Below are 22,040 nucleotides of genomic sequence, written 5' to 3' on the forward strand. Positions count from 1 at the left end.
ACATCTAAAACATCTAATCCTGAGTCAGGCAAAGTTACTATCTGGTCAACCAGTTTCAGTGGAAAAGCTTAGCTATAATGGTTAAATAAGTTTTATTGTGCTTAATTGTAATGTCCTATAGATTTTTTTTTTAGTGGTGTTTTTGAAGAGCCAGTCTTCTAATAGGGAAAAATAATTTTGTTTGTATGCTTTTGTAACTTTATGTTGCTGGAATATGCACGCGTTCACAGGATGTGAGACCGTATAAGAGTCTTTTTACTACAAAGTTGTAGATATACCACTTCACTTGGGCATGCACGCCTTTATTTGGGGGCCTTTAAAGTATTTCTTGAAAATGCCAAAAGCATTTAGAATTTCTTACAAGTCTCCATAAATAGTTTCCTTAGATGACTTTTTTTTCCTTTTCCTTTTTTTTTTTTTTTTTTTTTGCACGGCTTTAAGGAAATCTCAATTATTCTTTTAAGTTGTAAGGAATGAAAGAGTGCTTCTACTAAAAAAAATTCTTTTAGAGAAGAAAGTAATTTAAAGCAACAAGAAGCAAAAGTTAATTTATTTCCTGCAAACTTTATATCAGTGCAAACTTAGTTACTGTGGACCCTTCCTGATTATCATAATTTTATTTATGTGCATGACATTAAATTTACATGAAGTAGGAAGATGAAAATAAGACAAACCTTTAAGGATTAGGGAGGAGAAAGCAGCTTGGGTCTAAAAAGCCAGCAGTTTGCTAATCAGCGATATGTTTTAGGGGTGGACTGTTGAGGTGACATGAAAGCAAAGCAGGAAGTCTAGGAAACAGTCTGCGGCATCTCTATGGCTGCCACTCACTTCCTGTTAGGCTTTGACGTGTGACTTATGCTTCTCACTTGTGTTTCTAGTGTTTTCTGGGCTTCTTAGGTTATTCTGTTTGCTTGAGTTTTGTTTGTTAATGAATTAAAGTGGAAGAATTTTGTGTGTGAATATGTGTGTGAACACTTTTGTGGATGCTTTCATGTTGAAGGTCAGGTAGGTGTATGGTTCTGGCAATTCATCTATATAGTATTCAGGGCCATTTAATAGGAGTTCAAATTTGTGTCTTGGTTGAGTTTCCTGAATTCATTTGGAACTTGAGTACAGAACAAAAGTTACTAAATCGTGATAACTTGTAAAGCAAATATGGAGTTTATACTTTAGGGATTTATACCTTAGGGATTTGAGGCAAGTATTGTAAAGTTCTAATTGGGCAGATGTTTTTTCTTCATATATTCATTATACATAGTATTGAGTTTCATAATAACATTTCATATAGCATCTAACATACTTCAGCTATCTCTCCATGCTCTAGTTTCTGTCTTATTGCTGTGGATACCAAGACCAAAAGCAGCTTAGAGGAGGAAAGAGTTTATTTCTTCTTAACCCCTAGGCCACTGTCCATGGTTGAGGACCAGCCAGGAACTCAGGTAGAAATTATGGAAGAGTGGTGCTTACTGGCTCACTTGTTTTCTGACTCATGTGAACTAATTTCTCACATAGCCCAGGCCTGTGGTTTGTTCCCTGCCTGTTGAGCTGGGCCCTCCCACCTCAGTCATCAGTCAAAACAGCTTCCTTCAGGCCAGTTTGAGGCTATTCTTCAGCTGAGGTTCCCTCCTCTCCGGTGGCTCCAGGTTGTGTCAAATTGACAATAAAGCCTCACAGGCCATTCTTCCCTTCCCCCTTTCTCCTTGCCACTTACCAGTAGTCTTCTCTATTCCTCTAGGCAGTTTTGCTTCCACTTCCATGTCATATTCATACATGGCTTTATATGTAGAGGAATTTTAGGGGCAGTGTTGAAAGGATTTCTCTATGTCGCCTTGCCTGTCCTAGACTCACCTTGGTTGAGTCACCAGATTGCCCTGAACTTACAGAGGTCTGCCTGTCTCTGCCTCCCTGAGAGCTGGGATTAAAGGTGTGTACCACTGTGCTCGGCTTTATGTAGAGGAATTTTTATGCAGCAATATGGCTGCTCTTTCAAGGGATCACATCCAAAGATCTAGGTCTGTGTGATCCAGCTGTAATGACACACCGTGAGGAGACACTCTAACAAAGGCAAACTACGAAAGAAAACATTCAATTTGGGCCTTGTTTACAGTTTTAGAGATTAAATCTATAGCCATCATGGTGTGGTTGTGGGCGGTATGACAGCAGACAGGCAGGCATGCCACTGAAGAAGTAACTGAGAGCTTACATCTTAACTCAAAAGTTGGAGACAGGGAGGAGGGTGGGTGGCGCTGGGGAACTGGGTTTGATGTGGGCTTTTAAACCTCAAAGCCCACTCCTGGTGGCAACACCTAGTCTAAAAAGCCACACCTTCTAATCCCTCCCAAAACATTTGTACTAGGGACCAAACATTCAACTATATGATCTTATATGGACCTTTTCTTTCAAACCACCACAATGGTTAATCTTGTTTGCTTTGTTTTTCTTTCTCTTGCTTTTATGTTATTTATTTGTGTGAGTAGGTGGGTGGGCAAGTGGGTGGGGATCAGAGGACTTTCAAGAGTTTATTCTCTCCTTCATCATGTTGTTTCCTAGTGTTAAACTCAAGTCAGGGCTTGGTGGCCCTTTAACCACCTTTAACTCATCTCACAGGCCTGGTTTTTGTTTGAGGACAGTAACTGATTTCCATCACTGGACTGACCTGCGCTCCCAGCAGCAGTATGTAAGGATTCCCTTTCTTTGCATCCTTATCAGCATTTTTTTACTTGTTTTCTAACTAGGATGGCATGGAATTTTAATTTTTAAGTTTGAATTAAACACTGATGGCTAGTGTTTTTGTTTATTGGTCATTTGTGCTTGATCTTTTGTGTTCTCTATTAATAGCTCATTTATTGGGATTATTGATTTCTTTTTTTTAAACATCTGTTTATTTTTAAGTGTGTGGGTGTTTCCTGTATGGATGTCTATGTGTAGTGCTCACAGACCAGAAGAGGATGTTGTTGAATCCCTTGGAGTTGGAGTTAGAGATGGCTGTGAGCCGCCACCATGTGGGTGCTAGCAACATGGATTTAAAAAAAAGACTTTAAGCTACCATCTGAAGATATTCTCTATTTGAGAAGGAGCCCCAAGTATGGAAATAGAAAAGTAAATTTTAGGGGCTGGAGAGACGGCTTGTTGTTAATAGTGGTTAAGAGTACTGGCTGCTCTCCCAGAGGACGCAGGTTCAGTTTCCAGCACCCACGCGGCAGCTCCCAACTGTCTGCAAGTCAGGTTCCAGGGGATCCAACACGCTCATACAGACGTACATGCAAGCAGAACACCAATGCACATAAAATAGAAGTAAATTATTTTTAAAAAGGAAAAGCAAATTTTAGGGGCTGAAGATGTAGATCAGTTGGTCGGGTATGCAGGGCTTAGACTCTCAGCATTGCTGGAAACTAGGTGTGGTGGCTCTGGTTGCTGGATTCCCAGCACTGCATATGCAAGGAGGGGCAGGAGTTCAGGATCATCCTTGGCAGCATAGGGAGTTCAAGGGTAGTCTGGAATACATAAGATCCTGCCTCAAAAACCATTGTTTTTCTAAAACACAAAACATAGGTCTGAGCAGTGGTGGTGCACGCCTTTAATCACATACTTAAGTCACTTCTACACCATTATCCCAGTAGAGGTCATTTCTGAGAAGCAAATGGTGTGAGTTTCAGTTGGATAGGAATGAGAGGCTCCAGTAAGTGTTCCTCAGTAGGATGCATACACCAATGATATCCATATCATTGGTATAATAATAATAATAATGCTATATATTTTACATTTCAGAAAGCTAGAAGATTCTGAATGTTTTCATGTTTCAGTTAAAAAGTAAAAGTGTACTGGGGCTGGGGTTAAGAGATTGCTATCTTCCTCAAAAAGGATTTCATGAGACTAACTGAATTCAACATATTTATAGTTTTACTTGCATGTAAGGTTTTATTTACCCAGCATTTTCCAGTAGGCTAGGTCTCATATTTTGCCTTTTTTTTTTTTGCCATGAATTTATGCCATTTTTTTCTTTCGTTACTCTAAAGAGTTGGTTTTGTGTTGCTTGCCATGACTGATAATAATTTTAAGAGAGTTTTACAAATTTTATCCAATTGTAAAAATGTTATCTCTTTTCCTAAAGCTTTCAGGCGCTTCTAAAGAGAGATGATATCTTTTATAGCTAGAGATTTTTTTTAAAAGGCCTTTAAGCGTTAACCAATACTTTAATTAAATAGGTAATCAAGTGTAGCAGGTAGATACCAGCCAGATCCTTCCACACACGTTGGGCGGGATGCATGTGGTAGTGAGACTCCTGTCTTGTGTAGTTTAGAGATTGTGTTTCTGGGGAAAGGGAGAGGAAGGAAGGTTAGGTGTTGCAAGGCGGTGGAGGGCATGCTGAGCAGCGTGCACGGAGTTTGGAGAAGAGAGACGATGCAGGCCTGAATCTCAGCCTTAGCCCCATTGCCAAGAGTCACTGTTGTCAAAGGCTAGCAACAGGGGGACCCTCACTGTCTTCCTGCAACCTACTCGCCTATGTTAGGCTTAAGTTAGGTAGAGAGATCTAAGACACAGAAGGCTCAGAGTTGGAAGGAGGCTTAATTTGTATGTCCTCTAATAACTGAAAGTATCTGAGCTTGAAGGGAGACCGGCTCTTGTCTCCCGGTCCTTCACCCCATCTTAACTCACTTGTTCTCACCATCTCGTTCACCTCCTTTGAAAACGGGCTCTGATACTACAACAAAGTGACTGCATTCTTTTTCTTTTTTGGTATTTCAAGACAGGTTTCTCTGTGTAGCCTAGACTAAGTGACCACATCCTTATCTTTTTTTCTCTTCCTTCTACCCCCTGTGCCAGTGAGCCACTGTTGAGAAGTTCCTTCACGGATCACTAGAGAAAGATGGACAACTCTTCAGCCTGTGAGAGGGATGTGTGTGGGTTTGAGGGGAGCTGCATTTCCTGCCATTCACTTAGTTGATAATGGCTAGTGGTTTTAGTTTCAGAGCAGAGGATAAAAATTAAATGCTGATTTTGTGTGTTGTTTGACTGGTTCTTTCAATCCCTTTCCTGACATTTTAAACAGCAATTGCTTCTGCCATGAAGATACCTTTGGTGCAAATACAGTAAATATAAACAAAACTAGTGACTTGGGGTAAAGAGAGTAACTGCCGAGAAAGCAGTACTTTTTTTTTTTTTAAGAGTTTTAACATTGGTTTCCTTGACTAGCTTATTGGCTGTAAATAGCTTTGTTTATTTTAATGCTCAGAAATTATTTTTGTATATGTTCAAAAATGTTGCAAAAATGACGTTTTTGCAAATGAAATGATGACTTGCATTTTAGGATGGTCTCTGGCTTCGCTTTGTATCTTGAACTGCATTTTCAATATGGATAGCTAGTTACACTCAAGCGCAGACAAGATGACTTGGCATCTCATGGTTGAGAGACAGATCATATTTCTTGGCTCACAAGCAGAAGTCAGGCTGTAAGGGGAGGTTTGTTTGACTCAAAGAAGGCAGAATCTTTTAAACAAAGCCTCGCTAGCCTATTTCATTCATGATATATTTTAATGTCCTTAAATTTCTTTTTGTTATTCTACCAGGGTGATATATCTTCTGTTGAATACCTCTTGAAAAATGGAAGCGACCCAAATGTTAAAGACCATGCTGGATGGACACCGTTGGTAGATTTCCTTTGTATATCTCTGCAGTGTTGTGTGTCTGTGTGTGTGTGTGTGTCTGTGTGTGTGTCTGTGTGTGGGGGGGTCTGTGTCTGTGGGGGGGATCTGTGTCTATGTGTGTGTGTGTCTGTCTGTATGTCTATGTCTGTGTATATGTTTTATGCTTATGATTCTAGTTTATGGTTTTGTGGTTGTTCATATATCATGCTCTGCAACCTACACTCTTTTCTAGTCTGAAGAATTTATGTTTTTGACCAAGTATGAAAAGCAAGTTATTTTTCATCTAGCTTTTCCGTTGTGACAGGAAAGTAATTGGCTACCTTTGAGTACTTTGAGATATAGGAGTCCAGTTTCACTGCATGGTTGGAGGCTAGCTCATGTGCCAGTGAGGCTGCATTCATTGTGCAGCATTGCATGCCACTGGAACCAGGCAGATTGTGGTTTCCTGGGACAGATGAGTCGGAAGGATGTGGCGTGATGGCCAGGGACTGCCTGATCATGCCTCTTCTTCTGTCCATTTACAAGTAGAAGCCATGGCTGTAGAAGACTTTATCTTAAATACTTTAAAAAAAAAAAGTCTGTTCATTACTGTTAGTATCAATTGCAATGTGAAGAATATGCTGGAAAAAGAATGGAAAACACACTTGGAGACAATTTTATCATGTGTTAATGAAGATAGTAGTAAGCATTGGGTTAGAATGCAGCCCAAAAATGTCCACAAAGATAGGCCTTTATCTTGTAGACTAGAATTTCAGCACAGAAATGAGACTCATTAGGTCAGGTGCAAAAATGGCTTAAACGTATAATATATAAATATCTGATATTTATATATGTTAAAATAAATATGTAGTGCATGTACAATGCCTTCTTGCTAAATTTATAAGCCAAGAGGGCTTAGCCTGAATTCAGTCTATTGTGTTCCACAGGCTAGCTAACATTGTTAAGACTGCCTCACACAGCCTTATGGCTTCTGTCGTAACTGACACCAGACACCCAGCAGTGTCTATTTCCTAGGATGTCACTCCGAGGGGTGGTTATGTGTAAACAGTGGTGTACAGTTTCATGTTTGTCCCAAAGCACTGAACTCTCTTCAGCCTTGGCGAACTCCAGATCTGTGTGTGATCTGGTTGGTATACATACTTTAGGAGTTTTTCTAATGCTGTAAAACATTTAGGAGCTGTGGTTGCTCTAAAGCACATGTTTTAAAGAAAAGCATGTGATGCAAGGCTGTCCTTTCCCATGAATACATGCGTTTTCATCATTGCATATTTTACCATGAAAATTACTATACGTGGCTTTGCCTCTGTCAACATCTAGACAGTAGTTATATAAGAATAAGTTTTGACAAAGTTCCCATTAATTTTTCTAAGGTGTATTTATTAATACACTGTTTTCTTCCATCCTCTCCCCACCCCTTAAAACTTACTTTTGACCAGCATGAAGCCTGCAGCCATGGGCACCTGAAGATAGTCGAGTTGCTGCTGCAGCACAGTGCTTTGGTGAACACCACTGGCTATCAGAATGACTCGCCGCTCCACGATGCGGCCAAGAGTGGCCACCTGGATGTAGTCAAGGTCTTACTGTCCTACGGTGCCTCCAGGAATGCTGTGTGAGTATAAGCTACAGTTTTCTAAGTGGATTTGTGCTCCTGATGAAGGAGTGTGCTGAAGCAGTCACCATCCAAGCTGGCATTCCACAGCTAAAGTTAGATGTAATGATCAGGCTGCGTGTTCGAATCTACGCTCAGGCTCTCTTCCTCAAAACTCACACATTTGAAGGGGATATATTCTCTTCAGAAACAATTTCAAATCCATTTCGAAACTTGGATTTCGCAGACAAATTCACCTAGCGGTTATATTCTGTAGATTGAGTCATACTTAATAAAAATTACATGTTTAATTTTTTTATACTTAATAAAAATTAGATATTTAATTTCTTGTGGTACTTAGTATTTCAGACTCATTTTAAATATCCTGTTAGTGCTTTCTGCATATTATTCCAACAAAAGTTAAAGTGTGTAAGAATTCAGATACTGGGCAAGTGCAGTTGAATTATCTCCCAGATTTTTCACATTATTCAAATGAGGCTCTGAGCAAATTGTTTTGCAGTGTCAGGGCACAGAGGAGCATTAGCGAATGCTGGCGGCTGCATCTTAAAATCGCTATTGTCAAGAGGATCGCAAGCAAATGCCGTATGCAGATTTTATATCTTTAATCTGTAACTTGGCTCCTGTCTCCCTATATGTTACTTTACTCTTTTCAGTTAATTAGGTAGTTCAAATGAAAATGCAAGAATTGCTTCTCAGTGCCCTCATTGCTTCTGCAGGCTTTAGATGAGCACAACAAAAGCCTTAGCCTTGGTGGGGAGAGATGTAAGAACCACAGCGTGCACGTCTTCTGTCTTAGAAGTCTTCATGGGTAGCCACTCAGCACAACTGATAATCAAGTTGCTAATGGAGAATGTAATATACCCTGGTGCTTTTAGCTTCAGTAAGTTTATCAGCCCTTCTTAGTTTCCCATCACAAGTTGTAAGGTAGTTGGGTCAAACTGTGGGGAAAATAAATAAATAAACAAACAACACACGTGTCTCTGTGTGTGTATGCATGATCTTTTCTGTATCTCTGTGTATTTGCATACAGGAGTCTCATAGAGGTAATATATAAGTACGTGAAGACCTTACAGATATGACCCTCCTGTGGGTGTAGCAAGCCATTTGATAGAGCAACTGGTTGCTTGGGTCAGGTGAAGCCGAGTAGTTTCCATCCTCAGGTTCTTAAATCAGCCGTGACTGCTTTAATGAATGGAGCACTGGTCGTGTTAGGGAACCCAGCTTTTATTTGTGACTCTATTATTGACTTTATAGCCGCAGGCAGGTTAATTTCTGTGCTTTGGTGTCCTCACCTATAAAACATGGTGCTGCCTGCTGCTTTCCTATATCTTGAGAGCATAGTGAGGATTAATGAGCCAAAACACAGAGCCTGTCTTGTGGTTTGTACACCATGATTCTTCACTGCACTGTGAGGGCTCTTTAATACACAGGAGTGGGCACGAGGCAGGGGACGGGGCAGCCTTCACAGGTACTCTCTCAGAGGTCAGGGGCCAGCTGGTAATAAGTGGCCTGACCTAGCAAAGTGACACCAATGACTTGGTGTAGTTAAGCTCTGTCTGCTAGACCTTTCCGCATTAAAGGGAATGTTTGTGTCACTGTCACATAGGGAACTGGTGGTTGGTCTTCTGCTAAGAACTTTTCCTTGGATGGACATTGAATTTTCAAGTAGAAAAATATTATGTGGATCATTGAATCTATTAATTGTTTTCCTGTCCTAGTAAATTTCTTAAAACGCAAATCATCTACAGCAAAGATAATTGTTTTATGGCGTTAAAAAACATGTTGCTCTTTTGAAAGATCATGGATTTACCTGCTCAGAGCAAGCAAAGTGCCATAAAAAATTAAGTCTTTGTGATTGCAGTTTTATAGCTGTCCACACAGGATTCCATTCACTGATCCTTTTGATGTGCTGCTGTGCCCATTAGGGCTAGCTTAGTAGAAATGTCTAGCTTATGGTTTTAAATGTTGGGTGAACCACACATGCAGACAAACATTTTTGTTTGCTCGTCTCTCCTTACTTTATCCTGTTGCTACAACTGTCAGGGCACAGCTGTAGGTAGGTGTCTGCCATGTTACTCCTATATGGGTGGGGACACTAAAGGATTTTATTGTTATCTGAACACTGCCTTCTGGGTATAGCTGAAGGACTAAACACCTTAGCTTAGCCCTTCAGTAAGTGAAGTGCACCTCTTTAATCAGTCAGTGATAAGAAAGAGTCCTGGCTAAGAAAAGAGTTTTTAGTTCCCTGTCTCATATTCTTTATGTTCAGATTGTACCATATAGGAAAATGAAATTTTCTTATTTTAATATTTTTTTAAAAATCATGTTTTGGTATATTTTGTCTTATTGACCATCGAAACTATTATTACAACAATATGTGTGAAATAGCATAATTAAATGGGGGAAGTTATAATACTCCAGGCATAATGTGATCTACCATGTTTTCTTATTTCTGTTCTGTATCTGTCTCTCAGCAGTGCAGATCCAGCAATGTTAGCAGTCACTGAGCTGGTACTACCTGCTAAGCAGTGTCCTAAGGACTTTCAGTGTATTAATTGATTTCGTCTTCCTAATAGTCTTAGAAAATAAGTTCTACAAGCCCAATTTTACAAATGAGGAAACAGGCACAAGAGGTTGAAGTAGTCTGTGTCAAAGATCACACAACTGGTCCTAGAACCAGAACTTCCGTTTGGGCAGTGTTCCTCTCTAACCTGGCTGTCGTGTGCTAGCATACCATCCCTCCTCCTCAAGCCATCTAGAGAACTGGGCAGGGTCCTGTTGCTGTAGGAGAACCATCTACCCTTTAGCACTGTCCCTTTGTGCTTTCATAGCCAGGCATAGCTCCTGCTTCCCAGACCCCTGTCTCCTGTGGTACGGGTGTGCTCTGCCTCCCACTCCTCTTCCTTCCGTTTCCTCTCCTTTCCTCCTCGTCAGTATTGATGATTTCCTAGACTGTCACACAGTGCCCTCACATCTTTCCCTCTGCATGGAGTATTCTTCTTCTGCCTCTGTGTCCCTTTCAAGCCCTGGAAAGTTTCACAAGACTGAAAGTCCTCTGGTGTGCTTCTCTCATTGAGTTCTGACAAGATGGCAACTATCTTTGTGTCATTGGTTCCATAGTGCCTGAAAGAGAAGGAAAAGCCATCTTGTTGAGTAAATGAATATTTTTGAAACTGATTACAAAGCAGTGGTTATCACATCCTCAATATGTCTATACATATATTCTTTGTATGTAAATGACATAAATGATTTCTGATTTTATAATATGTACATCTTATAAACACACGTGTTATTCATTCATATAGTTTATTAGTCAGTATGTTTCAGTAGTATGCATTTTCCAGTTTTTAAAACTAGCTATTAGCAAAACTTGGTAACTTAGGAACACTCAGATTTTCTTTGAAGGTTTGAAATGTAAAATTCTTAATTTTGTCTTTAAAATTTTTAGATGAAAGATATTTTCCAAATTGTGGCTTAAATCAGAGAGAGAGAGAGAGAGAGACAGGCATGCACTCACGCTTTTAACCCTAGCGCTTAGGAAGCAGAGGCAGGTCGACCTTCAAGGTCAGCCAAAGCTATATAGTGAGACCTTGTCTCAAAAAGCAAAACCCAACCAAACAAAAGTATAGGAAACAATGGTCTAATGAAATGGCTAATGACTCTTGTCTCCAGGCCTGATTGATGTAAGATCTGTCCTCTGGTCCCCAACACTCACACATACTTAAAGTAAAATCACAGAGCAAGCAGTAGGGACAGGCACATGCTAGAGGTATTAAGTAATAAAACCTGCTAATATACTGGCCTATAAATCAGTAGAGAAAATTAATAAAAGGATAGAGTTTGGTTAGTGATCATAGAATGTGCTCCAGTAACCAGGAAAACAGCATTTTTAGAAGAATTTCTAAGGCATGAAGAATATTATCTCTGTGTAATATGGAGTTCAGTTCACTGAATTTTAAGGGATTTTTCCTTGATACAAAGCATTAAAGGAATGGTTGGGAGTGATACATGGTGGAAGTTATGAATATATTGTCAAGAACTACACATAATTTTATAAACCTGTATTCTGAAAATACCGTAAGTATTGTTGGTATTGCACTGATCCAGACACACTTGATTGTACATTTTCACAGCTGTAGTGTTCCTTCCCTCCTCTGCTCGGTTTCATATGTCTGATATATGGACCTGTCACACATGCTCAGATAGTGAGGCTTCAGCTCCCTGCAAGTAGAGGCCGCCTTTCAGCAGCCATATTGCTTAGCCCTCCTCAGGCTCTTCACATTTATCTACCGTATGCCAACTTTCAGTCTTGGCCCAGGGCCATTTAATTTCCCGGTGTATATACTTTACCTACATTTTACCCCATTACTTTGCTTTGATACATACCTGATCAGTTCTGTATGTATTTGTTGAGTTAGTATTTACTCTAGTGGTTTGTGGAGAAGGAAAAAAGTTCTACACACGTCTTACAGATACTTGATGTGAGCGTCAAGGATTACACTTCATACCAGAAAATGGAGAATGTTGCGTTTATACTCAGAAAAGAATCATTGTGCACTTTCTTGTGGGCCTTTTTAATAAAATACTAAATTATGTCTTTTGAGTTAATTTTGTAATCTTAAGAACCTTTCTTATATGATGATGGGGAAAGTTTACCACTATTGTAACTAGTAGTATCGTGACTGGTGTGGGCAATAACGTGTTACTTTCCCTTCAGATGCCTCTTTTGTAAAAAAGTGATAAGCAATTTGAATTTTCAATTAATTTTCACACTATTCCTGTACCCAAGTATTAATCCATTCAAATATCGTGGGAAGAAAGGACATTTTGTGTGTGTCCACATAGTAAGACAGGAATATACCTCATCTTTGCTTGCTGTTTAAATTTCTGCTTGTAAACCTGTGTCTGTCCATATTTTGGAAACTGGTAACAAAACACAAAATTATGACAGAGTGCTGTAGGCCATGCCTTCTATGTAGCGGGCCTGGCCTTAACCTTTCCTGGAACCAGTGGTATTGAAATGTGTCATTCTGTAATTTGTATATATCTTATTTAAATAAGATGTTATAAATACCTTATTTAAAAATCCTGCTAGACAGTTTATAAAGAAATTCTTCTGAATGCAAGTATTTGACCCAGACCGCTTCCTTCCTACCTGATGGTGATCTGTTGTAAAGTACTTTCATTTATCATCTTTATAATATTGTCATAGGGAACTTTTATTTCTGCTTATGTAAATAACTATGCTGATGTCATTAGTTAATATGTATTAAAGTTCACTTGATTAAGCTTTTCATTGAGGTGTAAAATATCCTTTTAGTCCTCATGTGCTCTCTGTGTGTATACATATAAAACAGAGCATACTATGACTTTGTTTATCCATTTTGCAGTTGGTTTAAGGATATTTATTCTTCAAATCAGGCTTCTATTTTGTGATAGTCATTTATATCATGTATATGAGGAAACAGTATAGTTGCTATGTGATTATGATAGAATATGAAATTGGGAAGTCTCCAATAGAGTGCATGTGATGCTTTTGAAATGCTCTGACATTGTCCATTGTAACTGGAAACAGTAGCTTCTGTCACATTAGTGACCAGGAACCTAAAATGCCTTTTACTTTGTCTGGAGAAAGAATGCTGCTAAGGAAGGTACATGGTGCGGACCTGGGCATGAAGGAGCCTGCGAAGGGAGACTTGTCACTGTTTATTCAGCACTGCAAAGAAGACAGCAGCTGAGCCTGGTGGTCATGAATAGCTGTCATGAGAGATTTGCCCTGGCTCATTTCTTATCTTAATCCACTAGCTCTCTTTTCCCAAGATGCTATTATAATAGCTTTCACCAAGGTCATTGACTCTGGAGAGGCTTAGATACTTATGTGTGTGACTTCTGTGACTCATCAAACAACGTTGACACTTTGCCTTCGCCTTCTTCCCCTAGAGTTTCATCCTTTTTCCTTTAAAATGCTTTTCTGCACACTTAGATCAGTTCATAGTATCGGTATAGTGGCTTGTTGATGTTTTTGTTTCCCGTTTAACACACTATATTTTCACTTGTTTTTAGTGCTTGGGATCAAATCTAGAGTGCCGTGCGTGTTTGACAGGCAAGGAACTGTATTCTTAAAAATCATAAGAGATTATAAAGGATAACTTAATTTTAAAAGTTTAATACCATAGTATGGCATATTAAAATATATTTTAAAGCATTCTCAAGTTGTAAAGAGGACGAATGGTTGACCAAGTGTTGTTTGTACCTTTAGCAAATTATTTACAATGGACATATTCAGTGTGGGCAGTGTTGAGTGTAACTGAGCACACAAGGCAGATGTGACCAGAACAGATCAGTGGAATCTGCTGCTCTGTCTTATGGTCTGTGAAATAATAGGTCAAACTATGATCTCTGAAGTCTCTTCCAGTACAACATGCTGTGACTTGTAAAGCAGTATGCGTTCTGAAGTCTGCATCAGGCTGTTCTCTGAACCACAGTAGTTTGCTTTACAGTGGCCATGATTGGATGGATACACATGCTCTCACTCACACATATACACACACATAAAAGTGCCTCATTGCTTTATTAGTTGTTTATTCTGTGTAATTTTCCTTATAGTGGATCCATATGGCTTTTCTGTTAATAAATCTAAATTTGTATTTGTTTATATAAGCAATAGCACCGGTGGTAGCTCTACTAAATGATTGGTGTTTGCACATGAAAGTATCTCACTTACGGTGATTAATAACTTAGAATCATTAGGAAATGAAAATATGAATACAAAGAATACAGAATTATGAAAAATTTACATATGAGTTCTGTTTGGCTAACACACTCCCTTGACTGGTATCAAAATGAAAATTTCCATTTAAAAAAGTTGGTTACTTTTTTAATTTAAAATATTTTTTCAGAATGTATTTGATAGTATTATTCCCCCCTTCCAACTCCTGGGTTCCGCCCATCTCCCTGTCCACTCAGTTTCACTTCATCCATTCCTTTTATTTGTTGTTGTCTGTTTCGCTGCTTTCAGCCCTGAGCTCGGCCCTTCCTTGCCCTCTACTTACTATTACGGTGCCCTTTCTTGTTGTTCAAGGGCTTCCCCATGTGTCCCCGAGTTTCTAATATGAACTCTCTCTACTTTTGCTGGAAATGCTTAGTGCTATGGACTTGCCTCTTAGAAATGCCTTTATTTTGTCCCATTGGCTTGGCTATGTTTTGTTTTCATTTTCATTTAGTTATAAAATGTTGTAAATTTCCTTCTTGGTTTTTGTCTTGACTTTTTTTTTTTTTTCAATTCAATAGTGAGTTGTTCAGCTTCCAGGAGTTTGTATACTGTCTGTGGTTTCTACTGTTGATATCCGGGTTCAACTCTTGGGATCAGATAGGCTACAGGGCGTTATTTCAATTTTTAAAAATCTGTTGAGGTTTGCTTTGTATCCTAATCTGTGATCAGTTTGGGAGAAAGTTCCAAGAAAGCATATTCTTTAATGTCTGGGTGGAATATTCTATAATTGTCTGCTAAGTCCATTTCATTTATGATGTTATGTAACTACATTAGTTTTTATTTGTCTATTGACAAGAGTGGAGTATTGAAGTTTCAGTGTTACTGTGTTTGGGTCACACTTCTAAAGGAGACCGTGAGGATACTTTTTCCTTTTTCCTTTTTCTTTTTTCTTTCTTCTTCTTCTTCTTTTTTAATCTCCTGCTGTCTTTCCACTGTCTGGAGAACTAGGGAGACCCTGGGTCCACACTAAGCCCTAGGCATGGAGGTGGGCTGGAAGGAAGCTGAGTCCCAAACAAGTGTGGTGGCCCCGGGATCCCTGGCAGAGAGTGATTCTGACTCCTAGTCTCAGGGTCTCTGGAAGAGAGATGTTCTGTGGCTTGGTGGGGAGGAGCAGAGCAGTGGAGATGGGCTGGAAGGAAGGGCGGAAAGGCATCATAGGGAAGAGCTAGGGGAACCTGGGTCTGTTCCAGGAGACCAAGCCCTAAAGGGATGGAAGTGGGCTGGGAGGAGGGGTCCTGTGGACAGGTTGCAGGGGCACTCAGCCTGGAGTCTGGAGAGACTTTAATGGAGGGCAGGAAAGAGAATAAAGGTTTCCTATCCTCGTCCCAGCCTAGCATAGAGGCTGTGCTTCTCTGTGGGTCAGCAGTGTCACGGAGAGATGGAGATGGGCTGTAAGGAAAGAGTATAGCAGCTGCAGGGAAGAGCTAAGGTGAACCTGGGTCCTCACCAGAGGCCGAGTCCCTAGAGAATGGCGTGGTGTGGCTTCCTTCTTTTCTTCCTCTCTGAATTCAGTAGCACTTGATAGTATACTCTCACGACTAAGGTGAGCTGAGTCACCTTAGTTAACAATTGTGTATTACTAAGGATGATAAAAGTAGTTCTAGAAGCAGAGCTGTTTGCTAAGAATAAAGGTATACATTTTATTTGCTTAAACCCATTTTGCACATATTTTACCAGTAACATATTTGGCGTGCGGCCTGTGGATTATACAGACAACGAAAACATAAGATCGTTATTGCTGCTGCCAGAGAAGAGTGAAGCAGTCTCAACTAGCCAGTGCTCAGTGGTAAGTATGGATTTAGGTTTGGAATATTTATGTCTTTTATTGAACTTGGTTATGAAAGGAACATAATATGAAAACTTCCAGTTAGCAGATAGCTTTCATTCACCAATTATCAAGCACTTCCGGAGACTGACAACTACGGCTTCAAAGATGTATCAGGAAATACTATTGAACCCTTTGTATTTTAGGCAGCGTTCATACAACAGTGAATTTGACTGAAGCAACTCTTACTTCAGCGAACTTGCTTTCCAGTAAGAGGTAGAGAAAAAAAGATGGTCTGAGGACATGTAAATTGATAAAGCAGTTGTTTCAGAAGTGGGTACACAAGTGCTTTCAGGATGGTCTGTAGTGTGTAACTGGGTGGAGGTGCACTGAAGGACACTGCATTAGTGAGGGCCTATTAAGAACCAATTTGAACTGCAACTTGAATTGTGAGGGGGAGGCAGCCAGGTGGCCACATAGAGGACGTTGTATAGAGACCCTCGACTAGAAGAAGGGGCATGCTTGAAGATTGCAGACTATGTTATTGCTGAAGACAGCGAGAGCCTGAGAGTGGAAGCTATTGAAAGGTTTCAGAGTGCAGGAGTGACAGTGTTTTATTCTGTTCTGAGCATTTGCTCTTTTGATTTACGAAAGGGAGTCTGTGCAAGAGTGGAAGAAAAACACTTAGGGTTGTGAGAGACAAGTGCCAACGTGACTCCATCTAAGCGAATAGCACTGAAGGTCTGGAAGAAATAGTAAGCTTATGTATGTTTTCCCAGTAGTACTTTTTCTTGGGGTTCCTATGGTGAATCTGTTTGCTGGCATGAGGTGGGGAATCCTTCATTTCTGCTCCAGTTTTAAATCTGCTGATGGAACTGATACATAGCAGTTGGCTACAGGAACCTATGAATTAGACGAGAAGTGCAAGCTAGAGGCAGTGGAAAAAAAGACCCATTCCTTGGGAGCCCATAGCCAAGTAGAAGATATAAATGTAAAAAAAAAAAGAGTCCATTATAAGTTGTAATATATAATAAAAGCAATGAAATGTGCAGCAGCTATAACGTGTGCAGCAGAAGCAAGCTCACTTTCAGGAGCTGTCGGGAAGAACTTCACAGAAGGTGACAGAGTGTCTGAGGGAAAGAACTGGTGAATGCTGCTGTGGAAAATAACAGAACTCTCCAGTTCTGAAACATTTGACTGTTATAAAGATCATCCTGTTGGCAGTTGTGATTGCACAGAGAACCCATGTTTTTTCTTTAACTTGCTGTCCTTGATTTAGCAGCTCTGTTGTTAATGTGTCCTTGTGCCTGTAGGTTGGTTGCTACAATTCCAGATGTGACAGTGGCCAGCTAAAAGAAGATCTTAGAGCCAGAGCCATGGAGATCTTTCTTTTATTTAATTGGTTAGAACCTGCCACAAATTGGTTTTGACGTATTCAGGGAAAGAGATGGGCAGACCTTGTAGGGTGGCTACCTGAAGGGAAGCTAGTATCTGTTAGTATAGAAAATGGGGCGAATGGGTTTTGTGTGGAAATCCAGCATGGCCCATTGCTACAGCTACTTAAAGGAAAGGAGGCATAAGAAGCCCTCAGAAACATAAAGAACTGTAGGGTTTAGTGTGCGGAGCATGTAGAGGATGTTGAAGTACTTTCAGGGTGAGAAGCTAGATTGGGACCAGCCTATCTAATGGACCAGCGCCATTAGAGTTAATGGCGCATCAGCAGTGTGTTTATACCTAGAACAAGCTGGTCTGCAGGATAGTTAGGAGTAAAAAACTCAGGCTAAGTGCAGGCTGCTGCAGTAATGTCTAGGATTAGTGCAGTCTGAAATTATGGGTGATGGCAATGAGATGAGGGTGGAGAGAAGGGAGACCCAGTGAGCTCACTGTATTTTCATGTTTGTTCAGATGATAGAAGGTATGCAACACGATGAGCAAGCATTTTTATTGTTTGAATGAGTGACACGCGGCTAGGGAAGCTAATGAGTGATAAGCAAGTCTGTGTTAGTGGGACTAGTAGGTCAGCTGCAACTGTTAAGGGGCCATGTCTGGGATATGATACCTCCAGCCACTACCAGACTTCACTCACTCAACCCAGGCTGCTTTGCTGGGTCGTCAGGCTGAGCTGAGCCAGAGCTGTTCTGCAGCTCCCTCTCACCCAGAAAGGGCAGTGACGTAGTGATTGATGCCATCGCTCAGTTACAGCTTTAGCCTGGCGCAGTTATAATTTGGTGTAGTCACAGGTGCTATCATGGGTGGTTACCTTCATATCCCGAGAACCCTTTATCTTTTGCTTTAGACTACAGTCTGATGAATGCGTTCCAAATGACAGTGTGGGAACTGAAAGGACCTAAAAGTCAGCACTTTAATTTCTAGCTTTTAAAAGTGGGAAAACTGAGACCTCGAAAGGTTGTGATTTGCCCAGGATTATTAACCAGACATTATTTTTTTTTTTTTAATGGACCAGTTAGAACTCAGATTTCTTAAGTCTTAGGTCAGGCCTCATTCAGTTCCACCATACTTTATAACTTGGTACTCATTTAACTCATTTGTACTTGAACTCCTGCCAGATCGTCATCTAAGTTATCATCATGGATTATTTTAAATGAATCAGAAATACAGACACCATTATGGTATTCTGGGAGTCTGAATATGGTACTCACCTTCAGGAAAAGATTTTTATTTTGAAATCTAAAAGACACACTCTGTGTGTCATGTGACATAGAGTTTATTCTTACGTCTTTTTGCTGAGATAGACCTTCCTTATGTAGCCCAGGATAGCCTGGAACTTGCAGCTCACCTGCTTCTGCCTCAAAGGATAAGGTTATACAACACTATGGCCAATCTAATTCTCTTAATGATTGATAAGAGGCTTAGGAACCTAACGGATGATAATGAACAAGTCTGTGTAAGTGGAGATGGTAGATTATATGCAGTCAGGATGTCTGGAATGTGATGCCCCGGCCACCACCAGACTTCATTTGCTCAACCCGACTGTTATGCTGGGTCTTTAGTCTATCAAATATATTGTCGTTCAGGTCCTATGTTATAGCTGTTTTCTCTACCAAGAACAGATTTGAGGAGCCAGAGTACCTATATTCTGCTTCCTGTTTCCTCCAGACCTGGTTGTACCGGTCAGCTATTTGCTTATACTGAAACTAGGACCTTATCTTTTCCAGATAATCAGTCCACCCTTGAGCTACACCCCCAGCGCTGTACCATTTATTAAGAATAGCAGTCTCCCACGTCTGCTCACCTCACCCACCCCCTTGTTCCCCTTTACAGTCTAGTTGCTCCAATGGCCTCATGATCTCCTTCTAGTTTATTTTTCTCTTCCTCATTAGAATATAAATTGCGTGAGGCAGGGACTTGTTCACTGTGCCAGGTCCTTGCATGGAGAACAGTGTGGCGAGTACTGTGTGAGCAAGTTTTCAAGCCTGAGAGCTGTGGGTTTGTTGCACTCTGGTCCCCACATGGCATACATGTGCTTGATAGTGGAGTCTAGAATGTTTTTATTGCAAACCCTACTGAGGAGCTGCTTCAGGGGATGTGCTGAAGGGCGGGATGATAAGCAGAAGTAGTTTAATCCATCCGTGTCTCATTCAGAACTGTGTTTTGAGTAAGACTTGGTGGCACTGCCTTTTAGCTGAGAAAGAGCCTCCACTCTTAACTCTGTTCACTCTGTGCCATGATCACTTAGGGACTTGTGCCCATGGCCCCTTAGGGCAGCATGTCTGTCTTGTCTAGTCTTTCCTGATTCTTTAAGATTTTCTCTTGTCTTTACTTATGTTTATGGGAGAGAGTGCATGTGCCTAGATGTGCACATACTATGTACACATGTGGAGGCCAAACCTTGGGCAGCAGGAATCACTCTGTCCTGCTGCTGCTTAGATAGGGCTCAGACTCAGGTTGTTAGGCCTGGCTGCTAGCTCCCGAGACATCTTTTCAGCCCTCTTTTCAGATGCTTTAGCCCCACTAGTCTGATAAATTTATTAATAATAATAATAATAATAATAATAATAATAATAATAATTATTATTATTATTATTATTATTATTATTTTATCTATGGACAATACTGTATTGAATTTAAATATTGAGTTTATTTAATGCCAAGGAATGTGAGGGTAGTACCTTTGGATTTTTTGAGCATCATGGCTTTGAGACCCCTTACTTGAATTAAACCCTCAGTACCTGTGATATGCAATCCCAGGTCAACATGTGACTTTTGCAGTTGTTTATGCTTTATCCTCACATTCCTTAACTATAAGAAATTAGTACCAGTTTGTATAGGAAAATGCTTGACCCATTTTGATACTTCCCCTTGGCTGGCACTAATAGTATTATATGCTATATTTAGAAATGATAGAGTTTCACTTTTGCATTTAATGCAAAGAACTAATTTAGCTTAAAGCAGCCTCATGTAAATCAAGAAGTAATGTGTTCTGCAAAACTATTTTGATGGCACTTACTTAAAGGACAAGAATTTTTGACAATTGATTTTTAATATCATTATAATTGAACAATTTAAAAATATAATGAGCTATTTTTATATTATGGAGTATTTACACTGTTTGGAGTTGACTTGGATGTGTTTTCTTACAGAGACTAGCAATGTATTTATATGGGAATGTGATAATGTCTCTCTCTCAGTGTGTGTGTGTGTGTGTGTGTGTGTGTGTGTGTGTGTGTGTGTGTGTGTGTATCTGTCCAGTCCAACTTTTGTTATCAGAACCATAAGGAAGTAAATAATTTACCTTTCTGAACATAAGGGCCAAGCATTGCTGTTTGAAAAGCTTATCATGATATTTTGGTATGCTTACTATATAGTAGATCTGATTTGTTTCTAATGAATTGAGTTCAACTGTTTATAGATTTAATCAACTGTTTAACTGTCATATGTGTAGGGAGTCTTGATAAGTTGTCACTATTCTGACATGTGAAGTTAATGTTTAAATCCTGGCCTCCTCTTGTCTAGTTGCTGAACTGAGATGATGCCTCTGCCTTTGCTGTTTGCTTCATTCTCTGCAGAGCGTTAGAAAGCTCCGCCCTCCAGTCCACATTGCACTCCTGCGTGCACAGACCCAGCGTCCTGTGCTGTGTGTGGCATCATGTCCTTAGTCCAATAGTGCTTGCTGGGTTTGCATTTTCCTCTCTGGATCATTCCTTCTCTTTAACAGCCGCTTTGTCTAACTCTCATTCTAGTTCTGTTTGTTCAGTGTCGGATGCTCCACGGTGTCATTGTTCCTCTGAATTGTCCCTTCTCGTCTCACATGCTGCTCACCAGTGCTGTCTGTTTGTCTCCTCCTGTAAGGGCTGAGTTCAGTTGTTAAGCCGAAAGCACTAGTCTCTGTAAGTCGGCCTTTCTTTCTGAGCAGCAGCAGGGCTCCCTCCTTTGCGCGGCTGCTTTCCTCAGTTCTCTTGCCCATGTTCATCTCTTTGTTTCAACGTTAAAAGCTGATTTTCTTTCTTTAGCATTAGTGCTGAGTTTTCAAAATAATCTTAGCTTAAACTAAATAGACCAAGTTTGGGTTTAACTCTTTGGAGGAGGGATATGAAATGGTCATATTTAATGGGAATTTTAACGTTGTATTTTAATGGTTCCTGTGGACAAGATGAAATTAGGAAACCCCACAGGAATCCAGTTCAGCATCAGGGAAAGAAGCTTGCTTGGGTGGAGAGAGCTGCCCAAATTAACACTGACTGGAGAGGAAACTAAACAGAAAAATAGTTATTCAAGTGCGTTCAGTATTAGGGTGATAGGCGCTGATTCACTAGAATTACTGGGTATTATTAACTGGAATAAGGTGATTAATAAAGCAGATCTCATGTCAGGTGAGTGTGTGCCTTCTCTGTTCCTTACATGTTTTTACCATGGTGCCTCTCCATTTTCCACTAACAGGTGAATGCTGGGCACCGAAAGAATGGGCCATTGATGCTTGTAGGCAGTGGGCTTTCTTCCCAACAACAGAACATGCTCAGCAAACTTGAGACAGTTCTTAAGGCTAAAAGATGTGCTGAGTTTGACAGTACAGGTGAGGAATTTGTTTGGTAGAAAAGAATTTTAAGTTCCTTAATTTAAAGAATGACCTCTGATAATTTGTATATGTTTTAAGCATTGAGTTGTGCTTATCTATTTTGCATCTGGTAATCTAAGATGCTTCTATGCGTCACAGTTTTAATATACTGAAGAAATGTAAAGTGTTTATTTTGTTTTTGTGGTCCTGGGGGAAAAACCCAGGCTGTTCATGTG

General features: G+C 40.1%; 1 protein-coding gene across 3 annotated transcripts in view; it reads left to right on the forward strand.

The window, feature by feature from the left end:
- Window positions 1-22,040, forward strand: part of BARD1 (BRCA1 associated RING domain 1) — a 65,492-nt gene that overhangs the window by 23,433 nt on the left and 20,019 nt on the right. For all 3 annotated transcript variants that reach the window (XM_084779843.1, XM_084779845.1, XM_084779844.1), the window contains 4 exons: window positions 5,568-5,648; window positions 7,082-7,254; window positions 15,704-15,812; window positions 21,690-21,822. In XM_084779843.1, the coding sequence (XP_084635969.1) occupies window positions 5,568-5,648; window positions 7,082-7,254; window positions 15,704-15,812; window positions 21,690-21,822 (496 nt within the window). The remainder of the gene's footprint in view (window positions 1-5,567; window positions 5,649-7,081; window positions 7,255-15,703; window positions 15,813-21,689; window positions 21,823-22,040) is intronic.

The sequence above is a fragment of the Acomys minous genome (assembly GCF_964271855.1).
Source record: "Acomys minous genome assembly, chromosome: 4".
Classification (NCBI taxonomy): domain Eukaryota; kingdom Metazoa; phylum Chordata; class Mammalia; order Rodentia; family Muridae; genus Acomys; species Acomys minous.